The following is a 23,114-nucleotide window of genomic DNA, read 5'->3' on the forward strand; positions in this document are numbered from 1 at the left end:
TTGAATATCAAACTATCTTGCAGTTGGGTTATGAGATAAGGTGCCAATAACATTTTGTAAAGTTGTTGACTTACAAGAATAATTTTTGAAAAAATAAAAATCCTAGCTCTGCAGTGGCTGTAAAGTAGCCATTGACTAATAATATTTAGAAAATACTTGGGAAGTGCACCAAATATGTATGTACAATGTATATAATTTATTTTCAATGTACAATTAATTTGATGGATCACATTGTGAATGTACAATGCATATTGTCCAACCCATTCTCATAAACTTGATGATCCCCAAAAAAAAAGCCTTGATAACATAATAAATTTGTATCATTGCAAAGTAATACGCAATGAAAATAATAAAAATATCATCCAGGAAAATCAAACAAGTTGTTATTTTGAAAGGAACCAAGTCAGCAAAAAATTTACAATCCTTCAAAGGTCAAAGCACATATCCAGAGCGCAGCAGCAACACAAGGCAGCAAAACTGTAATAGAGTAGTAACAAATAATTCATTAAAAATTTGGGTTTAAAGATTGTCTTTGAAAAGAACTAGAAAAAAAAATGTTAACAAAATAAAGAGAGAGTGAAAAGGCTTCATTACCATCCCTTCCAAAACCCATCACCCTTGTGCTTAGTTGGTGCATTATAGGCTTGGGGAGGTGGTTGTTGAGGGTAACCTCCAGGACCATAGTTCATGGGGGGGTAACCAACTGGTGGGTAAGCTGTCTGTGGTGGTGGATAAGACAGAGGAGGATCAGCAGCACCAGGAGGAGGCTGATGATGTATTTCACCTTTTGGAGCATATGCGCCACCAGTTGGAGGATAATAATCCACTGCAAAATCAATTACCAAAGGCATCAATTAAATTCTACAGAATGTTGCTAACACCAAACCATCTTGAAAATTAAAACAAAAAGTTATATGGTTCTGGAAGAACAATTAATAGTAATAGTAAAATGCTTAATAATCTGAGAGGTAGGTTCATTATCTTGAGAATCACAATTTTACAGATTTTAAAGCTTGAAAGTGTTACAGATCAACATTATGTAAAGTGGGATGCTCAGCATTGTATGTTTTATAATCCTTAAATTGGACTTGTAGTTTTTTTCTTGAAAAAAAAAAAAATATCTGAGTGATAAAATTTGATCACAGCAATAAACATAGAATCTTGATAAAAACTACCTGGGGCCTGAGGGTGGCTGGAGTGACTCATGAGCAAGAATCAAATAAGACACTGTATGTCAAGGAAAATGGATTACTGAGAATTGATTTGAGAGAGAATGGGAATGGAAGGATCAAGGATTGAGGCTTTAGGAGTGTTTATTTATTATCTGTCACTTAAATATTTTAGCAGGTAGGGTAGTTAAACTTAAATGACTGCATAAACAATTTTTATGTGACACTAGTAAACATAGGCTAAGCAAACAGCATAGCAAAGAGAATAGAAAACCCAAAGGCAAATTATAGAGGGAGGGACCCTTATTTAGTCATGTACCCTAAAACAAAAATATCATAAGGAAGAGATAAGAAGAATTATTCCTTCCTTCAATACTATTCAGAACAACCATCTAGCTACATTATAGATAATGATGATAAAATTAGTTTTCCTAAACGTGTAGCTAGAGATAGAGTTTGAAATTGACTTAGTCTCATGAAAAAAGGGGAAGACTTGTGTGCAGTGAAAAAAATAACGTGTATTAAGGTGTATCTCCTATGATAAACACAGGTTTATAGTTTATAAACTAAGAAGAGCTACGTGCCTACGTTCATAACGTTTCTATAACACTTTCACAATAAATTATAGGTGGTAAGTTGTTATTGGTTTTAATTTGAATAAATAATTGAAATCATTTTTTTGTCTACTAATAACTACCCATAATGACCTGCTATTTAAAATATGTTGTGAAAATATCATGAAAACATTGTGTATGTAAGATTTCTCTTATACCCCTTGTTTAGTGTGTATGTTGTTGCTGCATAATGCATTCTAGTTAATAAAACAGGGAGAAAATCTTGGGTATAAAATAGTATGCTTCTAGATGATTTGCGAGGATGGTTAATAATTTGTTGAGGTCCCGAAATTGAACATGTTGGATGGATCTGAATGATCTACACATCCAAATATAATTCCATCCATATCTCATATCAGATTCAAATGTTCATTAGCCTATCAATTATAGCTCATATAATTTAATATATGTATACTAGCCTCATCAGCCTCATCACACACGCTTTGTGTGTGCGATGAGGGTCTTTTCTTTTTTGGTTTACTTCATTATTATTTTTTTTTTAAATTTGGATAAAATTTGGATAAGTTTGTTTGGAAGATATGGATGAGTAAGAAAGTATCCTATTTTTTAGGTATTTTAAGTGTAGTTTGAGATATTTTTATTGAGTTGTCCTTAAGTTTTTTCCTTTGTTAAAAGCAAGGTTTAGATGTTTTTTTGAACCGCATAAAAGTCCAATCTAAAGAGAGGAGTCTTTTTTTTTTTTTTTCTTTTTTGTGAGAATGATAAAGAGATGAATCTTCTTATAGATAGTATAAATATAGATAAATAGTTCAATATTTTAAATCAAGTTAATATTATCTCTTGTGTTGTGTATCCAAGAGTTAGGTTTTTTTGAATATATAACATTATCAGTTTCTTTAAGACTTTCTCCCATTTCTCCACGTGTGTGTTAAAATACTTAGTGTGTGTTTGACAAAAATTATTTTTACCAACTTATTTTACTATTCAGCTTATTTTTGCTATTATTCATGAGCCCACTGCACTGTTTGGTATTATTCATGGGTCCTACTATACTATTTCAGCTAACTTTTACCTTTATTTACAGTACTTTTAGCAAAAAGTTTTCAATTTTAGCAAAATAAGCGGATCCTAAACAGACCTTTAGTATTGTAAAAAATAATTATTTTTATTTTATGAGTTTAAGTCAATGCTATCTTGATTTCCCTGATTTGTTTCCCTTATATTTTGTGAGAAGGTGAGAAATCTTGCTTCGGATGGTACGCTAGGGCCAATGTGTGTGAGCGGCTTGAAATTATAACTCGCTAGATTGTCACTAATGCATGTAAAACATTCGATATAGTAATGATGAAATAGTTTTATGCAAGTAAGTGAAGTAATAATCTCAATTTTTGTGTTGAGTAATATGAATATGTCACTTCATATCAAAATTAAGAATATTAAATTTGAAAATTAAAGAACAATTAGAAATTAATTTAGATTCAAATTGAATATGGTTTGTGCTTTGACTTTAATATAATATGATTTTCTAATGAAAATGAATGGTATGATCAATATGAAAATAGAATTTAACGTAAACTATCAAATTATAATTATATAACAGTCAAAATAAAACAACCTATTTGAAAAAATGTGCCCATTAGCATGGTACATGCAATAAAAAAAGAAACATAAAATCCAACCAACTGAAAATAAGCAAAAGTAGAATTTGAGTTTCAGCTAATGTAAACTTTTTAATGGTTGAATAAAGAATGTTTGATTCAATTTCTGCATTAACTAAAAATTAATTGATATTTTGCCCTGATAATAAAAACAATCATCTTTAAAGAGTGGACGCATGGTAAATTCAAACCCTCTAAGGAAACAAAAATAGAACAAAACAACGTGAGTTATGTGTGTGACAGAGGATACTTGACTCACTCATCTTCATCTCATACCATTTTACAGACTATGGCTGAGTTTGGATACGGATGAAAAATGAAAGCGTCTGCGTTCAGCGTTTTTTTTTTTTTTTTTTTTTTTTTTTGCCCTTCTGCTTCACGCGTTTCATAGGAGAAGCGGCTACTGTTCATGCTACTGTGCATGAACAGTAGCCAATTTTGTTGACTTTCAGCAAATTTGTGGGTCCCGTGTACTGTTCACGGGACCCACAAACTTCACTTTTCAGAATTTTTAAAATTAAAAATGGGACCCACGGCACTATTTACACATTTAAAAATTATTTTGATACAGTGTTTTCAGTTTTCAGTTTTCAGCAATAAGCTGTATCTAAACGGACCCTATGAATGCGTTTGGATAGGAGGCTGCGTCCACGTCTGGCCAGTTTTTTTTTTTTTTTTTTTTTTTTCCACGCGCATGTGTCACTGTTCATTGGCCATGAACAGTGATTTTAGGCCAATGAACAGTACTTTTTGGGATGAACAGTAATTTTTACACATTAAAAAATTATTTTTATACAGTATTTTCAATTTTCAGTTTTCAGCAATAAGTTCTATCCAAACGGACTCTATAGAGTTTAAGTTTGTGGCATAATAAAGCAGAGCACCCAAAAGCTTGGAACTTGGAATTCAATTTCCATTCAAGTTCAAATTCAAAATGGTCAGGTCCATGGTCTTCTCCACTACCATTCCTCTCAGGTTTTCTCCAATACCCAGATCAGTTCCACCTCAATTTCAACCAAACCAGCGTCTTTTATTGGATTTCACCAACAAAATCCAACGTGGGTTTGGTGGGATTCCATTTTTGAGGGCCAAACCCACAAGAAAACTGTGCACTAAGGCTGTGTTATCTGAAATTCCCAACCAGAAACAATACCCAAAGATTGGTGCCCAATCAACTGGGTCAATTCCACCTAGCCAGCTCATTCAAGTGGTGGAGACTGCTGCTAAGACTGGTGCTGAGGTTTAATCCCTTCCTCTTAATTTGTGATAACATTCTTTTGTTATTAGAAGTGTGTGTGTCTATATATATATATATATATAGTTTAAAATGCAGATTGTTTTATTTTATTTTAATTTTAATTTATTGGAAAAGTGTGCTGTTAATGATCTTTGAATTTATCCATGTGATTATCTAGTTGATTTGGCCATTTGGGGCATGATGTTTAGTATTTATGTCATTGTGAATACTAGTTTCAATAGAGATTTATTTGGGTTAGGTGATGGAAGATTTATTTATTTAATTTTTTATAGAACTTAGCTTCAGTCTGAGAAGTTTACAGCTTACGAAAATTGGTTTTATTCAGTTACCAGTAGAGTGGTCTTGTCTTTCTGTAAAAAGGTCCATATACGTATATTAGGATTCTATGAGTCTAAGTGAGAACTAAATTTCCTAGCCCTATCTTTTTTTTTTTGATGACGTAGGAGAACTTTACTCAAATTAGTTGCACATCGCAGAGCATACTGTACAACAATCCTCACTGTTAATCAAACTCCTACGGGCAATTGACCCCACTCGTCAGAACTAGTTATCGGGTAATCCAGGGGCTTTTTACCCCTGATGGACTAAGCAGTTTATCCTCATGCCTAGGAGGCTCCTAGCCCTATCTAAGTTGGTTATTAGTAGTTAAAAGATGAGTGTTAAGATAGATAAGTGAAAATACAAGGAAATATAGGATTTGAAATTAGAAAGTTCGCTTTGGAGTGGCATGAGGGAGAGTTGCTTGAGAAAATTTGGTCATATTTAGAGAAGAACAATTAATGCGCCAATGAGAAAGAGTGAGTTAATTCAAGTTGAGAGAACAGAAAATGGTAGAGGAAGACAAATAATAGTATTAAGAGAATTATTAAAAAAAATGTCAATTAGAGAAATAACAAAGAGTATCATTTCAGATAGAATTGAAAGGTGAAAAAGAATTCATGTGGCCGACTTTGACTAGTCTGTTGAGGATCTATAGCTGACCCCAGAATTTTGGGACTAAGGCTTGGTTATTGTTTTTGTTGTTGTGTGCTAGTCCTTGCTAATTTTAACAGATTTGAAAACTAAAGTTTATAATTATAGATTCTTCAGGCACATAACCTAAAAAAAAAATAATGAAGAATGCTAGAGGAAAATTGATTTCAAATGGCTATGGAGAATTGATTTTAGATGAAGAAGTATGACTGACTTTGTAGAAGAATGTCTAGAGGAAAACGTCCATCCTGTGTAGTTGCTCCAAATGACGTGGTATTTTACTAGATTACTACTTGTTTCAGTTTATTATAGGGTGATAAGAAATATGTTGCCTATAACTCGACAATTATCTCCCTGCAGTTAATAAGATTGCTCACGCCTGTCTTTTTTTTTTCTTTCCAGGTTGTGATGGAAGCTGTTAATAAGCCTCGAAATATTACATATAAAGGACTTACTGACTTGGTGACTGAGTAAGGACCTTTTTTTGTAACTTATCTTTTTGTTATTTTCTTGCAATTGGTCTATGTTTTTATGTTTCAGATAACTTCTTGTTATACGATTACATAATCTTAAGAAATTTTATCCTCTGCATGAAAACACAGAAAGATTTTTTTTTTAGTCTGTTAAATGTCAATGAAAATACAAAGAACTTGATTGCTTACCATCAGTTTTCTTGATATATTTAAGAGAAAATAATTCTTGCGCTGGTAAGGTTCAAGCATTTGTCCTTACCTTGAGTTTGCTTTTTCACAAATATGTGCACAGCCTTTCAAGGTAGAGAAATGTTTTTGAGAAAAATTCCCTCTGTCAATCTCCTTTGCCTTCTCTTTCCCTTTCTCCCTCCCTCTCTATATATAAATACTTACATTGATTTATTGTTTTAATATTTTGGAATTATATCTTATCTGTTTTCAATTACATAATAAAGATTTAGTTTTGGCAAACAAAATTTCAAATGATTACAAAATTTCAAATGATTACAAAATTTACTTGCAGGACAGATAAAATGAGTGAGGCTGCTGTTTTAGAAGTCGTTAAAAAGAATTTTGACGATCACCTCATTCTTGGGGAGGAGGGAGGGATTATAGGAGATACTTCATCTGATTACCTTTGGTGCATTGATCCTTTAGGTTTGTTCTTTTTTTTTTTTTTTTTTTTATATATACATTTTTCTCGGGAATAATAGTTACACGATACTAAGATTTGTTTTTGGGAAATGTAGGAGTGGCTCCTATAAAGGAAACGATGATAGATAGGCATAAAATGGTTTGGTCTCAGACTAGGGGTTTTACAAATAGAGATTCTATGCTGGTGTTTCGAGTCTTTGTCTTTTTTGTATGTAATTCCTTTGTATTTGTATTTTTATTTTTGTAATTATTTAGTCTACTTTGTGCCTTTTGCATAGGAAGCAGTCTCTTTTTAATAAAATCATTCTTATAAAAAAAATGGAGACCAATTAATGCACCATGAGAAAGAATAATTAAATTTAAGTAGATGGAGTGAAAAGAGGTAAAAGGGGCATAACATAACATAGGTAGAATTGTTTAAGAGCACATGTTAAATAGGGAGTATGATTTTAGAATTGTGGAAAAGAACATATGTAGTTGATCATAAAAGTTGCAGATCAAATTACAATTTAATTGGGTCAAGGCTGAAGTGAGTTAAGTTAATTTTTATAGACCAGTTATAAACTGTAATTTGATCTGCAACTTTTTAGGTTAAAATAAAATAAACTTAGCTGGATTTAGTACTATATATTGGAACATGTTATTTTGTAGATATTGATGGATCAGTTTCTTCTGAAACTAGGTAGATAAGAAAGATTAGGATGGATGTAGCAATCTCTTGCTTATGCAGAACAACGAGCTTGATATTAAAGCTGATGTAGTGGAGATTTTTTCGAAGAAATTTACGGGAAAAACAAAACAGAAAATAAAGCAAACCTAGGAATTAGTTACAAGCCATTCAAAATATTCCAACTAAACTCAAATTCATCATAAACTTGTCTTCATAAGTTCATACAAGTACAATAGCATGCTTATATAGATTATTAAGACTAAACCCTAATCCTAATTGATCTGGGTCAAGCCAAATTATTGAATTACAAAAATATCCTTGACTTGAAAAAAATTAAATAAAGAACTTATAACTTAATTAGACCAACAGTAAAAAGAAAAAGAAAATAAAATTGACTTCTAAAATTAAGCAAAACAAAATTAAAATGACATTGTCTTCTCACTCCTTGCATCACTTGCCTACCCTGCAGCTCAAATTCTGCATTTGATCCAGTTACAATAATAGAGGGCAGTGGGAGCTCCAATGATGTTAAACTATGGCGATAATTATATACCTTGGAACTTAATGACATAAAGTAGGAGCACTAAAGTGCAGAATTTTATGAAACATATGTAAATGAAATCAAAATTAAGCTTTTATTTGAATTGTCGTGGAAGATAGGAGTTACATCTTGGAATGACTTATCTACAGGACAGATTCTGTCTTTATGGACTCTGTCAGATGTACTCCACCTATTCATACGTATTACTTAGTGTCTTACAAGTGCTTGACCTTTAATTTTCTTTATATGTTCAGTTACCATTTACAGAAGTAAGTTGCTTTCACTGTATAGGTTAGCTGATGTCTTATATCCTTATAGATGGAACAACGAACTTTGCACATGGTTATCCTAGCTTTGCAGTTTCTGTTGGAGTTTTGTTTCGAGGGAAACCTGCTGCAGCTGCTGTGGTATTGATCACATAATTCAAATTGTTTTTGATTTGTTATTTGCATGGCTTCATATCAGGTTATTGGCTGCAAATTCATTAACGATTATCTCTGTTTGTTAATGCTATTATCAAAATATGTTTATTCCCCATGGTTTGCAATATCAAGTGAAATTGATAAGTAACAAATGATAATATGATCCAATACATGATCCTAGACTTTTTCTAGTGATACTTCACTGGCCTAAAGGAAATCTATGGTAGAATTTGTTGGGGAATTTTGAGAAGTTAGGGATGAAGATGCATAGAAGCCTATGTCCATTGTATTGCCAGAGTTGGGGGATTTTGGCATTTATGTTTCTGTTCCTCATATCCCAAGATCCATGTTTAAGGCAGCTGGTGAAACACATACAAATGACTTGTATATGATCCCAACAAGCTTCAACTTTACATAATGTAGACTATAAATATGAAAAATGCCAACGGGAAAATTGTTCTGGAGTTCTCGATAATTCTCCCATCAAGAAAATTAAAAATAACAGTAAACTTGATAGCTGGGGAATGGGAACATGGAGATTGACAATGTATTGCTCATTCCTTTTGCTTCTTTTATAAGAATAATATATTTAAAATACATTGATAATTGGGGATGGAGAGATTTGAACCTTGTATCTCTCATTGGAAATACCAAGAAATGCCAACTAGTTGAGCTACAAGGCTCTTTGCAATTTATTAGAATGCAATAAAGTGTCAAAGTTTTATGTTTTAGGAAATAAAGGAGTTTCTCTAAAGTATATTCAGGGTCACAGTTGAAAGCATTGTTATCAAGATTGTTGTTATTTGATTGGTTCCAAGCATGGGGTTTAACTATCAGGACCTTCATTGCTGATTTCTTTGAGTCATTGTACCTCTGTATATAATCTTTTGTAATTTTTTAGACTCCTTTATTTTCATTCCCATGTGCATGAGTAGTCTTCTCCTTGATATAATATCTACTTACTTATACCAAAAAAAAAAAAAAAAAAAACTGTAACTGGTGTAAGAACAAGTGGAGGCATCATGAGTGAGTTTTCAATAGACTTATTTCAGATGAAGTCCCTTGGTATCTCTTGGGCAATCATAATGCAGTCAAACACTAAACTTGCCATTACTAGCAGGTCTTCATCTCATACAACTAGGTCCGCCAACAAAATTAATATGAAAGTATAGCAGTTCCATGAGAGAATTTAGCCCCTCTATCTCCCAGTCCTGAAAATTATGAATAAATCTGAGATTGCAATGATGGAGATGATCATCATTTTTAACGATGAATGATGACCAAATTACAAGCAAAGCAAATTTTTCGTGTTTCATATTATGGCATCTACTGTAGCCACTCAATGGTGGACTAGTTTAATAAAAATAAGATTGCATGAGAAATAGTATGCATCCATACTAGTGAATGTATTTTCATGAGAAATTGAATCATAATTATAAACCACCAGCAGATGAGGAGTGAGGTTTATTCATGAAAGGACCTTCTGTTTACAACTCTTCATTCGTGTAGGATTTACAGGAGGGGGAAAAAAGAGAGGCAATAGTATTAAGCCTTTATTATTTGTAGATGACAAGCTGTAGTATACTTTTTGCTTAATTATTGAAATTAAAGGGAAGGTTAATGTGGGTATTAATTTCAGGTAGAGTTTGTTGGGGGCCCTATGTGTTGGAACACCCGCATATTTTCTGCAACTGCTGGTAAGAAATTCTGACTAATTCTACCGTTTGCTTCTTTTTATTCTCTTAAGTTGGTTATATATCAGTGGTTGGAAAATTGATCTGCATTATGATAGGTGGGGGAGCATTCTGCAATGGTCAAAAAATTCATGTCAGTGAAACTAATCTGGTGAGTGATCATTTATTAATGGATACTAATAAAAAAAAAATTATTAATGGATATCTGTTGTACAATATCTATATGTAATGTTTTTATTTTAGTAGATGGCTATAACAACATACTCTCTGATTTGTGTGATACTGATGTGACACATGATTAAGGTGATGCATTGAACAGTTATTGTCAATGTTATTTCATCCATTTTCTGATGATATCTGGGGTCAAGGGACTTGCTGAGGCATGGGCCTTACATACCTTGACAAAATTTCCCCTTTTAGCAGTGTTCCTATGCCATTTGCCTCTAAAAATTTCATTATGTTGCTTCTGATCTTCTAATGAGATGTTCATGACAGAATTTTTTTGACTCTATGTGGTAAAATTGATTAGTACTGACAAAACACTTAATGATTTTCTTAAGGGTAGTTATGCTCACTTTTGTCCACTTGTTTTAAGGTGGAGCGATCCCTTCTGGTGACTGGATTTGGGTATGAACATGATGATCCATGGGCTACCAACCTGGATTTATTTAAACATTTCACTGATGTCAGCCGGGTACCAGCTTTTATTTATTTATTAATTTAAATTTTATAATCTTTGGCCAAGTGATTTGATTCATGCCTTTGTCTCCTCTGTGTGTGTTTCATTTCACTGAATTTTATGTTTAGGGTGTAAGGAGGCTTGGGGCCGCTGCAGTTGACATGTGCCATGTAGCTTTGGGGATTGCAGAAGCATATTGGGAGTATCGTCTAAAGCCATGGGATATGGCTGCTGGTGCTTTGGTAGTGTATAATTTTCACTATTGGTTTTGATAGATATGCATGATTTACTTTTACTATAAAATTGGTGAAAATAACAAATATTCCTTTTATTAACCATAGACAATGAAATCTTTATTTCAACTTCATTATTTCCCCCCTATGACCTCAACTGATCTTGAGCTATAATTTATACAAGCTTATACTCCTAATATTATTGGGCTTTAAATATTCTTTAGAAATTATACCAGTTGTACCATATTCTTTGTGTGCGCTCTGTTCACACATATGGGTGGCTTGAAACGTGACTATCTATTAAAGGATTAAACACTAACTCTCAGCATATAGGCCTAATATAGTAAGGTAATGATCTGTACCAGTTGATAATTCTGTTAAGCGTGGACTTAGCACTTAGCCATAGAGTTGTCATGTTAATTGACAATGTGATAGACATGGGTACATGAAACACTAGGGGCATTGTTGTGAGCTTTTTTTTTACAGTTGAAACCCTTATTTAGAAATCTATTTTTTCTTGGATAAATGCTACATGATGCTTCTCTTTTTCTAATAATAATCACATAAAACATCCCAGAGTTTGACATTGGTTTCAAATTAAACTTTGAAATTTCAATTGCATTAATCTCAACCTGATGGTTTTAATTGCAATCTGAATACCCTGTAAGTCTCCTTGAACTAAAAATAACAAAACCTCAAGTCAACTGTACTTATTACCTATCTGAACACCTTTCACATGAATCTCAGACTGTATCTTGGCACCAAAAAAGACTACAGAATGATTTAAAAACTCAAACAGAGAAATACATTTTATTGAAGATCTATCGTTTCATGATTTTTTCTTTTATTTTTTTTTGGGGGGGGCACTATGTTTGAGTACTACTATATGATCCATTGACAAGAGATACAATTCCCCGTTTTGACATGCAAACAGGGCATTGGGCATGGCGGCTTGCCAAAATGTAGACACAAATCCGATTATGTATGTGCAATTTTGGAAATTGACCATATTATAGATGCATGCAGAAGTACCTTAGAGAGTAAAGAAAGGATTTGAAGTGCTGCACTTGTACTTCTGCACAGTTTTAATATATATATAGATGCATACCTATGAAAGTGTTTGAATAGATATTAGGGTGATCATGAGTCTGTTGTCAACATGTGCTTGACATACCATCATTGGGTTGAAGATTCTTCAAAATGGACAGGCTGTTCTAGATCAATTCAAACAGGATTTGTCCAACAATTGTTTTATAATTATGTCAAACTTTTAAAGATATCCTTCTAGAGAAGATGCCCCTAGTGGCAACTGAGATCATTTAGATGCTTCATTGGGATTTTCATTTTAAGTCTTCTCCAAAGGTATTATTTCTTTTAAGGAATCAAATTGTTCCAAATTCATCTTTTGCTTAATTAGTGAATTTGTTTCATGCCTTTTACTGCAGATAGTTGAAGAAGCTGGTGGCACAGTTACTCGCATGGACGGTGGAAAGTTCTGTGTGTTTGATAGATCTATTTTAGTATCCAATGGTGCACTGCATGAAAAGGTTAGTTATTGCTGCTTCCCCCACCCCACAATCATTTTGCTAATATCAACATCACTTTGTACATTATCTCAGTGCTGACATGGAATATATCTTAGTGATGCAATCCGTACATGGCTTATAAAACGATTTAAAAAGGGAAATCAAAGAGCTAGTTCAAGTTATTAAATCAGTAAGAGCAACCTAACTCAATCCTGAAGTGAAAAGGAGAGAAAAAGCCACAAACATTTGCTAAAAATTTGGCCTAGCAAAGACACGATTACAACCATCAATTAAGATCTAATCTGATGATTTTAAATCTGTCTTACAGTGGTCACATGACTAATTAAAATGTCATATGATTTATTTGTGGCCAGATCTAAATTGACTTGTAACCTGGAAACTTAATAATGACAACATAAATCCAAATCCATTGCTGTATCCTTGTTTCAAGAAATTGTCTCCTACTTGATTTGATTAACAACTAGGGTTAAATGCAACTAACACCCTAACAAATATTTGAGCACTCTCACTATTTAAGTGCTACATTGTCGGAAAAGGCTCTTCATTTGTGTCAGTTTAATGTAGAGAGAGTTAAATGTGTATTTTTGACGGCAGCAAACTCATGTTAGTATAGGTGATGTTTTATTGTTGTGATCTTCACACATATGGGAGCAAACTGCTAGGACAATTACCTCTTCAGGTGTATTTGATTTTATTGATAATATGATTTTCAGATGTTAAATCTGTAGGGGTGCCCCCCAAGTGTTCCTTTGTATGAGTCCGATGTACTTGGGTTGCTCTGCTTTTATGCTCTTTTTAAAAAAAAATCATTTCTCATTAAAAAAAAAAAAAGAAACCGTATTTTCATATTCTGAGGGGATTCAACGTGAAGAATCTTAAGTATTTGTTTGGATCTGTGTCTGCGCCTACGCGTCTACGTGTTTGCGTTTTCAGTTTTTTTTTTTTTTTTCCCTGCTGCGTGTTTCAGCTTTAGGGGACAAGTCACAGTTCACGCACTGTTTATGCACTGTTCACGCACTTTTCAGCAATTTTTTCATTAAAAATTGAGTCCCATGGTACTATTTACACATTTAAAAATTATTTTAGTACAGTGTTTTCAGTTTTCAGCAATAAGTTCTATCCAAATGGACCTTAAGACTATTTTCCAATTGTGTATCTGGTGTTGCATATCATAATTGACTTGCAACTTCTTGGGAAATAAAATAACTTTAAATGGAAGGGAAGAAAGTGCTAGAGTATTTCACTTGGATCTGCCTAGTTTTCTTAAATTGCTTAGATTTTTTAATCTTCTGAAATGCAGCTTTTGGAGAGAATTGGCCCAGCAACAGAGAAATTGAAGAGCAAAGGAATTGATTTCTCATTGTGGTACAAGCCTGAAAGTTTGCATGCAGATCTTTGAGATGGCCAGATTTCTGTTTACTTATTGCGGACTCTGCTAAAAAAATTGCTGCAGCTCAGGTGCTTTCTCCTTTTGGTTGTACTCAGAATTTTTATTTTTATATTCTCCCAATTATGTGGTTTCATTTTTTTTTTATTTAGTCAATATCTACTGGCTTACTAGCTCACAGATCATGATACATAAGACTTCTCTTGCTACAGATCAACATATCTACCCCCCCAAACAGACAGACGGACACGGGCTAAGCATTTGTTCTTTCTTAATCAAATATTTCTATTGTAAACAACAATTCAAGGAATGAATAGTTCCTTATGGTTTTAACAATTAGTTTTTTTGTATGTCACTGTTACCATTTTTCTATCATTAGTTCAAACAGTGTATACTGTACATGATACCTTCTTATTAATCTATTTAATCATTGACAAGTGATTTGAGTTACTAAATAACAAGGAGAAATAACACCACATTAGGGATTCAAATCATTTGTGTCCTTGCAGCATAGCCGGGTTGCTTTCAGTGCTTTTAATGATATTTTCACTCATCAATCTTCCTAGATTTTATCAATAAAACTATTAAAAGAGAAATAAAAAGGTGTTCAATTTCCCTGATCTTGATATAGAGCCATGGATCTGCAAGCAATCCACAAAAACTTTTTGTTGAATTTTCAAGGACACAGAAGAAAGGATGAAAATGAGACTATGATGCTGTTGACTGTGAAGATTCCATGAAGATGCTGATGATGGAGGAAACAATTATGTTTAGTCTGTCACTTTTTATTGCCCTTGTATTACTTAATGGTATTATGAATCAGCGGTAAGCATGTATTAGTAACTTTTAGACTTTTGTACCTATCATAATGAGTTTGCTTGTGACTGTATGTGTACTATTTTCCGTCATCTATATATAATTAGCATTCTTTTAGCATGATGTTCTGTTTTCTTCAATACTTAAAACATGTTTCCATGATTGCTTGCATATATCGTTCTTGCGCAATACTTCTGCAAATGAAATTTTACTTAGAAATACAAGGATAGTTAATTTATTGTCCCACTGATAATATTTGTTATGGTACTAATATTGGATCACTGGATTGTGCTGCAGTATGATCATGAAACTCCATATTACTTAGTTGAGTTGAGCTGAATATGAAACTCCATTTTGCCTGCCACTCCTCTTCTCATGTAGATATGGGACTCATTATTTCTTCCATGTAGAATTTAATCTTTGAAAACATAGAAGTAAACTCATTTGATCGCAATTTTTGGTCCATTACCAAGTTTACATGTAAATGAAGTTGGTACTTCAAAGTGGTAGAACTTTTTGGATTCTGAAGTCTTCACTTCTAAACAATGGGGTAGGGCGGCTGACAATTAATATCTTTTATGGGAAAGAAAGTTTTGAAATAGTTTGCATCGTCTATGCTGACCAAGTGAGGAATAAAAGTGCAATGAGGATAGCAGGCTGTTAAGTTTGAGTATTATACTGAATGGTGAAGCATTTCTTCCATAAATATCTTTTGGGTTATTCATTATATATTGTAACCTTGTTTCTTGCCTTCAAATTTATTTTTTGTTTTAGCTAATTTCCTGCTTTCACATTGATATCCAGAGAACAGTATCTCCCAACACATACGTTGTTGACCATTCTAGAACCTAATACTTGGGCCGAATGGCAACACCTTTGATGACAAGCCCCCTCTTCCATTTCCCACCTTCATATTCATAAATTGAGAATTCTATCTCTCCAGTATTTTCTGGTGATGTTACAAACTCACCTACGGGGATCTCTATCCATTCCCCTCTTGGCTTTTTCATCAAATTTTCTTTGTGTTCTTGCTTGTTTCCATCTGGTAGTGTAAGTCTAACATTCACTGGAACTTCCCATCCATAAGATGGATTTTTCAACATTATCTCAAATGCTACTTCATATAAGTTTCCTGGTGAGAGCTTCTTTGTCTCAAACTTTCCACCCACTTCTAGCCAACACACATTTAATAGTTCGGCGACATCAATCGACACATCACTGCAGTGTCAAACCGTAAAATGGTTAACAATTGAATTGTGAAATACATTAATGAGTAATTCTATCTTGTACATCTATATTTAGGCACTATTTTCATAATCGGACTGAATTGGGAGGTCGGATCGTGAAAACCGAAAATCGGGATGAAAACTGGTTTTTAAAGCATAAAGAATCAAAATTTTAGTTAATTCTGTGAACCTCTAAAACCGGGATTGGACCGCACGAACCGGTGTCAAGAACCGTGCGGTCCAACCCCTCAGCAATTTTTTTTTATAAAAACAATTTAACACAATTTTATTCTCCTTAATTAAATTATTCATCTCTTACAAGGAATAAAAAAAAATATAATTAAAATCCTTCAAAGATATTCAACTTTACTTCAAAAATTAATCATAAATTTTAATATTTTCATAGTTATTATTTTATTTTATTAACTTTCTTATTTAATTATTAAATATATGCTTGAAAATCATTAAATTTCCCTCACATATATAGATATATTAGTCAATTTGCTAGTTTTATAAATTTAATATCTATATTTTGGCTTTAATTAATTATGATATTATCACGGTTCGACCCCAGTTCAATCTTGGTTCGACCTCAAAAATCTTGAATCTCTCTCTTTTACAGTTCAATGAACGGTTCGAGTTTCAAAACCTTGTATTTAGGACAAAGGTTGCCTTCTAGAGTTTAAGTTAAGCATTGCAGTGAAATGCTCTACATCATCACTTCTAGCAGTTTAATGCATTTTTGGCTTGGATATGGCTTAATATATATATTCTGTTACGGCCAAAAATGTTTTTAGGGAATAAAAGAAATATGACAAGGACTAGAGATTAATACCAGGTACCTCGTTTCTTTAAGAGATGGCCAGTGCCAGTAACGGGTGTCTGCAGACCAAGTGATTGACAGATTCCTTGCGTACAAGAAGAAGACGTTGTTGGATTTCTTGTCAACCCAATGCTTCTGCAACATTAACAATAAAAAATGAGGAAGATGATAAACCTCTACAGCCAAAAGTATCCTATACAACAGATGTATGTAACACTTCTCTTGCACGCATATGAAATCTGCGCGCTTGACTTCTACATGTATGTTAGAGGGGTGCTGACTGCTGCGTACTAGTCATATAAGATATCAATTCACCAATAAATAAATATATAAGAAAAAAAAAACATAACAATCAAAACCAAGAAGTTGATTATGGTTTTAGTTTCACCCATTTATCTTGATTGAAGATTTGATGAAGTTTTCTTGAATTGAAGTAAGCATCATAGTGTTTGAGAGAGACTTGCTGACTAAAGCACTCTATCCAAAACTCGCAGAAACGAGATTCAGTTTTGTACACTGAGTATAACTTTTTCAATAACTTTTCAATCAATTAGAAAACGTTCCATTAAATCTTCTTATGCTGTGATAAATATTGGACTTGCCTTTGTATTTTGGTTTAAGAGTACTCCAGCATAGGGCTGTTCATTCAGCCTCTCCTTGGAGGAGTTGTCAACTGGTGAGCCTGCATCTTTCAATACGGCTTCGCAGTTATGTGGAAGTGCAAGTGGTGCTGCTCCAAGTTTATCCACTGCCTTGGCTTTGTTGGCAGCTGCATCTTTCAATATGGCTGTGAAGTTTTGTGCAATTGCAAGTGGTGCTGCTCCAATATTCTCCACTGCGTTGGCATTGTCGGCAGTGGCACTATGTCTAGGCTGTGTTACTGTTGATTTCTCCTTCACTTCGACTTCTCTGAACTTGTCTTGTTGAATTTGCTCTGAATTTGGAGCCTCATCTCGTGATGGTGCTAAACCCATCTCTTCGTGGTCACATTCTTTGCATGCAAAATACTCCTTATATATATATCATGTTTGGGTCAAATTAGTAATCTGAGTTGGCTATAATTAACATCTTTTATATATTTTTATTAAGGTTAAAATTCAGTTTAGTCTCTTGACTTTTACTTCAATTGTCAAATTATTCTTTAAATTTTGATTTTAGCTAGTTTTTAATAGAGGATCCGAATAAGAACTTTTCAAAGGAGAACATGTCAGAATAAAAGCAAAAATCCACTTGTTAAGGAGTGCGTATTTTTAAGGGGTATTTTGTGTACACTACCTGTGTGCATGAATTATTATCTCATTTCCTAACAAAATTGTATTACTTATCCCTTGAAGAACAAATAGATGTAAATTCATTACTTATATTAGAAAAAAGATACAAGACTTTAATAACATATAATTTTATTAAGAATATACAAACTTTATGTTGAGAATGTGATATAATTGTTAATGAAGTATCACCACTTTCTACTCAAACCTTTCCTCCCAAAGCATCACTTAAGTGGACCGAAGTGGATTGAAATAAATTGTAATAGGCCGAAATAGGCCAAAATAGACTGGATGGACAATAAATTCTATAATTCAGTTTTTAAATATTATTATATATAGACATGGATGAACTTCAAAATAACAAAAAAATAAAATAGAACAAAGATTCTATATTCCATTTCTAAAAAGAGTTTTATTCTAGACAAGCATCATATATATATATATATATATATATATATATATATATATATATTCCTTATGAATTGTTAAGATGAAAGAGGGGTGTTCAAAGGAGGTGATGAGCATCTTGAGTTACTTTGCGCAAGAGGAAGATAAGATGCTTTTGTCCCTTCTAGAATTTAGACGGTCAATTTGAGAGCTATCTATTAACACAATTTTAATAGTGGACCACTGAACTTGCATCTGATACCATTGGGCAGAAGTGAGTGGGCAGAACGAATCACAGTATAATTTTTGGGTATGTATTATTCGATACTCTCTCTCTCTATCTCTTAATGTATTTTTTTTTCCCCAATTTTTTACAATAAAAAATCAGTTAATGCTATTGAACCATAACACTATTGGCAGCAATTCAGGTCCTTAATATAGTTTTGAAGTAATGAAATATTACTTTTAGAAATTCACTGTTGAAGTAACAGATTGTGTACATGAAATCTCTCTATTCTGTCCAACTCATCTATTGTCTATTATATTATATATTATTAATTAATATTATAAAAATTGGATCCCCCAAACTGAAAGATCCCCACAATGATGGCATATATCCATTTCTTCAAACACATTATGATGACGCGTTATCACTTCTTAAAACTTCTTAAAACTAAGAGACTTATAAATAATTTTTATTAAAAAGATTCATTTACTACTAAATCTTTTTTTTTTTTTGGAGAAAAATTTACTACGAAATCCTTTTGTTAACTTTTCTAATTTTTTTTTTTTCATTTTCTTCTAAATCTTATATATATATATATATATATATATATATATATTAATTAATAAAAATTTTCCCCATTACTGTATAATTCTTTGTTAACCTATAATACATAAAATGTAATCACAATTTTAGGTATAATTATGATGTAATGAATTTTAAAATTGTTACAATTTCTCTAGGCATACTACAATGACAAGTATCATCTAATTATCTAATTATCATATTGCATTATATATATAATAGCCCGACACAATGAATTTGTAGATAGTGGGCTTGAAGGTTGGGCTTTCACAGAAGGATCAACGCGCACAGCAGATTAGCGATAATAAAAAAATAAAGAAAATTAGACTGTATGTAAAGAAAATTGCTCCTCGAGCAAAGAGAATAGCTATTGAATATATTCCTTCAAACTTGGCTACAATTTCTGTTTTAAGTTGCCACATTATCTTTTTCCACCATTTCTTCAGATCCCTTCTCCTCTGGAGGGTCTCTCATATTATATAGTTACATTTGGATGATCTTGATCTTCCAGCTGTTGGTCGTCCAGGCTACTATTTGAGTACTTGTCCCATTAGACACCTTCCCAAACCCTTTGTGAGTTGCGGCAATTAAGACATTACTGTTTAGGGGTCTTCTCCACATAAATGCGGTCAGGAGGTTTGGTGGGAAGTATTAAATGGGGTGGCAGCCTCCATCCCTTCACTCAGGGCTAACCATTTCCCTAAAGTTTCTTCCCCTCAGTGTGACCTCCTCTGATAACGTGCCACTGAAGTGGCCTTACCATTCGAGGATGTGATCTCCTCGGAGCTACAGTGATTTCCTCGGCCTTAGGTATGACACGTGACATGTTCTTTTTATTGAATTTCTGTACCCCACATATATAATTTAATCAAAATTTTACATAGAATTCTTATGTAATGAATTTTAAAAATTGTTACAATTTCTCCAAGCATACTACAATGACAAATATTATCTAATTATCATATGAAAATTTTGGCCAATTCTAGATTTTGGCTTTTAAGAAAACCTTAAACTACGTCATTTTATCCCCTACCTTCTAAAAAGATTCTAAGGCTATGTTTTGTTAGAGGGAAGAGAAGAGAAAAATATTTTTTAAAAAAAAAAAGAGAAAGGAAAAAAAAAAAAAAAAAAGAGAGGAAGAAAACACATCTTTGACTGTAAAGGAGAAGAGAAATGAAAGAAATTGAATGCATTTATACTTTTATCATTTTAATCTATAAAGAAATAAGGACATAAATGTAATTTCACACAAAGAGTAAACTTTTTTTAAGATATAAAAAAAATTTGCCAAAATACAAAACTAACCCTCTAAGTTTTTTCAGAATTTATTTTAGTCCTTTAACTTTGTTTTTGTGTATTCCAGTCCTCTAAATTTCAGATTTGCTCAATTAAAGCCTTTCCATCAACCTTATTTAAAATTTTTGATAAAAAAAATTTGGAGAATATTTTTCAAACATTAATTGAATTTTTTCAATTTAAAAAAATTGAAGAAAATTTTAAAAAATTGGATAATTAACCACATATAAATGGAAAACTTTAATTGAATAAACTTGAAAGTTAGAAGACCGAAATGAACAAAAATAAAGTTAGAAAACTGAAATGAATTTTGGTGAAACATAAATGATGCGTTTTCCATTTTACCCAAATAAATTTTTATGAATTTGAATGAAAGTTAAAAATAAAAAATTATCGGGACGAAATATTTTCTCCTCACATTTGATTACCCCCCTTTATTCTCTAAGGGTATGTTTGGTTGGAGTGAAAATAGGGAGGATGAAAAATAAGAAGAGGAAAATAAGGTGGAAAATGACATTTTACACTGTCTGGTTAGAGGGAGAGGGGAAGAGAAAAGTAGTGGGGTTCACAAGTTTTCTTTCCTCCCCCTTCAAAATACAATCTCTCCAAATTAGAGAGAAAATTGAAATAAAAAGTGAGAAAAATATTTGGACAAAACTGCCCATTTTTTTAACTTTTTTTTCTTTGACTTTGCCTTTTATTTTTTCTTTCTCTGTTTACGTGCTTGACTTTTTTTTTTTTTTTTTGTCCATTGATTTTTTTCCTCTGTATACTGACGTGCTTGGCTTTTTTTTTTTTTTTTTTTTCTCTTTCTTTGATTTTGCCTTGACGTGTTAGCTTTCTTCTTCTTCTTCTTCTTTTCTTAATTTTTTGGTGCTCATATGTTTATTTTCTCATTAATTTTGGTTGGTTTTTGTTTTTGTTCCTCTTTTTTTTTAGAAAACAGTTTTGGGTTAATTTTTTATACAATTTTTTTTTTTTTTTACTTTAATGAAGTGTCCATCTATACACAATTATTTTTAAAGTATAATGTGTTACTTTTTGTTCTATTTAATAGGGACATAATGGTAAATATATACAAACTTTATTTTCAATTAAACACAAAAATTTTTCATCCCTCCACTTTTCTACTCTCCCAACCAAACACAAATAAGAGAAACTAAAATATTTTCTATCCTCCCACTTTTCCATTCTTTCAACCAAACGGACCCTAAGGGTTTGTTTGGTTGGAGGAGTGGAAAAGTGGAAGGATGGAAAATTAGGATCCGTTTGGTTGGGAGGATGAAAAAGTAGGAGGATGAAAAATTAGTGGGAGGATAGAAAAAATTTGGTTTTCCTTCATATGTGTTTGGTTGGAGAGATGGAAAAGTGAGAGGGTGGAAAATTTTTTTGTTTGGTTGGAGAGAAAAAGGGGAGGATGGAAAATGTAGTTTATATAAATTGACTATTATATTATTGTTAGATAATATATAAGAAATAGATATATTTACACTCATTAAATAAATAAAAAAACACAAATACATATACATATATATTACTTTTCTTTATTATTATATATAATTTAAAATTTATGGCAACAAAAATTGATTATGCGTTAATTGGGAAGACATTTTCAAAACAAAAAAAAAAAACTTTATCCACATGACCATTTTTTCGTAAACTGGGAAGATATTAAAAAAAAAAAAAAGTATTCACATAGGCGACTGGGCAAACTTGGCAAAATATCCTTCACTTGGCAGCAAACAATTGACATGGCAGCAATTCAACTAGTTTTTAACACATCCTTCACTCAGCAGCAAAACACCATTCAACAAATATTTAAATTTTCTTCACCTGGGCAACAAAACTCACTATTCAATAAATATTTATAAATTCTTTACCTATTTCAAACTAAATTTATTAACACACACAAGCTCGGCGGCGCAAGATCGCGGTGTTAGGGTGCGACGAGATCGGTGCGATCTGGGTGGTGCGATCTGGGAGCGTGGTGCGATCTGGGCTGGTCTCTCTCTCTCTCTCTCTCTCTCTCTCTCTCTCTCTCTCTCTCTCTCTCTCTCTCTCTCTCTCTCTCTCTCTCTGTTTTCAGTCTAGAAATTGTAATTTAAAGGTAAAATAAGAACGGAAATGATTATACGGGTGGGGAGGATTATTTTACAGTCAACGTGGAAAATAATTTCCGTTGACCCAATTTTCTGTGCCTACCAAACACACAACTTGCTGTAAAATAATTTCCTAAAATGCTTTTCAGCCAAAACAAACGCAGCCTTAGTTTTCCTCCAAAATTGGAAGGATTATTTTTCATCCCATTTTCTATCTCTTGTTTTCTCTCTTGAATCAAATAAGAGAAAATTCCATTTTCCACCCTATTTTCCTCTCTTTCTTTTTCATTCTCCCTATTTTCACCCCAACTAAACATACCATAAGGGTGTGTTTGTTTAGAGTTGAAATAGGGTGGATGGAAAACTTTGGAGAGAGAATGGGAAGGAAAAATTTTTTGGAGTGTGTTTAATTGGGTGAGGAAGAAGGAAGATAAATAGTGGGCCTCAGGTGTTTTCTTC

At 32.7% G+C, this 23,114-nt stretch overlaps 3 protein-coding genes across 5 annotated transcripts; 1 reads left to right on the forward strand and 2 right to left on the reverse strand.

Annotated features, from left to right (window-relative positions):
• Positions 1-365: 365 nt before the first annotated feature.
• Positions 366-1,290, reverse strand: LOC142643502 (uncharacterized). The gene is made up of 3 exons (XM_075818155.1): positions 1,176-1,290; positions 595-826; positions 366-477 (listed from the first exon to the last, which is right to left on the reverse strand). Exons 1-3 carry the CDS (start codon positions 1,204-1,206, stop codon positions 426-428), a joined length of 315 nt encoding a protein of 104 aa, XP_075674270.1. The 5' UTR covers positions 1,207-1,290; the 3' UTR covers positions 366-425.
• Positions 1,291-4,246: 2,956 nt separating this feature from the next.
• LOC142643296 (phosphatase IMPL1, chloroplastic) lies at positions 4,247-14,868 on the forward strand. 3 transcript variants are annotated; one of them, XM_075817850.1, is made up of 11 exons: positions 4,247-4,642; positions 6,035-6,102; positions 6,629-6,762; positions 8,289-8,377; positions 10,032-10,089; positions 10,185-10,237; positions 10,682-10,780; positions 10,894-11,007; positions 12,444-12,545; positions 13,846-14,003; positions 14,107-14,282. In XM_075817850.1, exons 1-10 carry the CDS (start codon positions 4,337-4,339, stop codon positions 13,942-13,944), a joined length of 1,122 nt encoding a protein of 373 aa, XP_075673965.1. In that variant the 5' UTR covers positions 4,247-4,336; the 3' UTR covers positions 13,945-14,003; positions 14,107-14,282. The 3 variants fall into 3 exon arrangements, with proteins under 3 accessions (XP_075673965.1, XP_075673964.1, XP_075673963.1); XM_075817849.1 differs by lacking the exon at positions 14,107-14,282 and adding an exon at positions 14,564-14,868 and having other exon boundaries at positions 4,248-4,642; XM_075817848.1 differs by having other exon boundaries at positions 4,248-4,642; positions 14,145-14,369.
• A 573-nt stretch (positions 14,869-15,441) lies between these two features.
• Positions 15,442-17,781, reverse strand: LOC142643297 (lectin-like). The gene is made up of 3 exons (XM_075817853.1): positions 17,400-17,781; positions 16,817-16,932; positions 15,442-15,966 (listed from the first exon to the last, which is right to left on the reverse strand). The coding sequence occupies exons 1-3, from the start codon at positions 17,769-17,771 to the stop codon at positions 15,597-15,599; spliced, it is 858 nt and encodes a 285-aa protein (XP_075673968.1). The 5' UTR covers positions 17,772-17,781; the 3' UTR covers positions 15,442-15,596.
• Between the last annotated feature and the right edge of the window lie 5,333 nt (positions 17,782-23,114).

The sequence above is a fragment of the Castanea sativa genome, chromosome 7 (genome assembly GCF_040712315.1).
Source record: "Castanea sativa cultivar Marrone di Chiusa Pesio chromosome 7, ASM4071231v1".
In the NCBI taxonomy this organism is placed as follows: domain Eukaryota; kingdom Viridiplantae; phylum Streptophyta; class Magnoliopsida; order Fagales; family Fagaceae; genus Castanea; species Castanea sativa.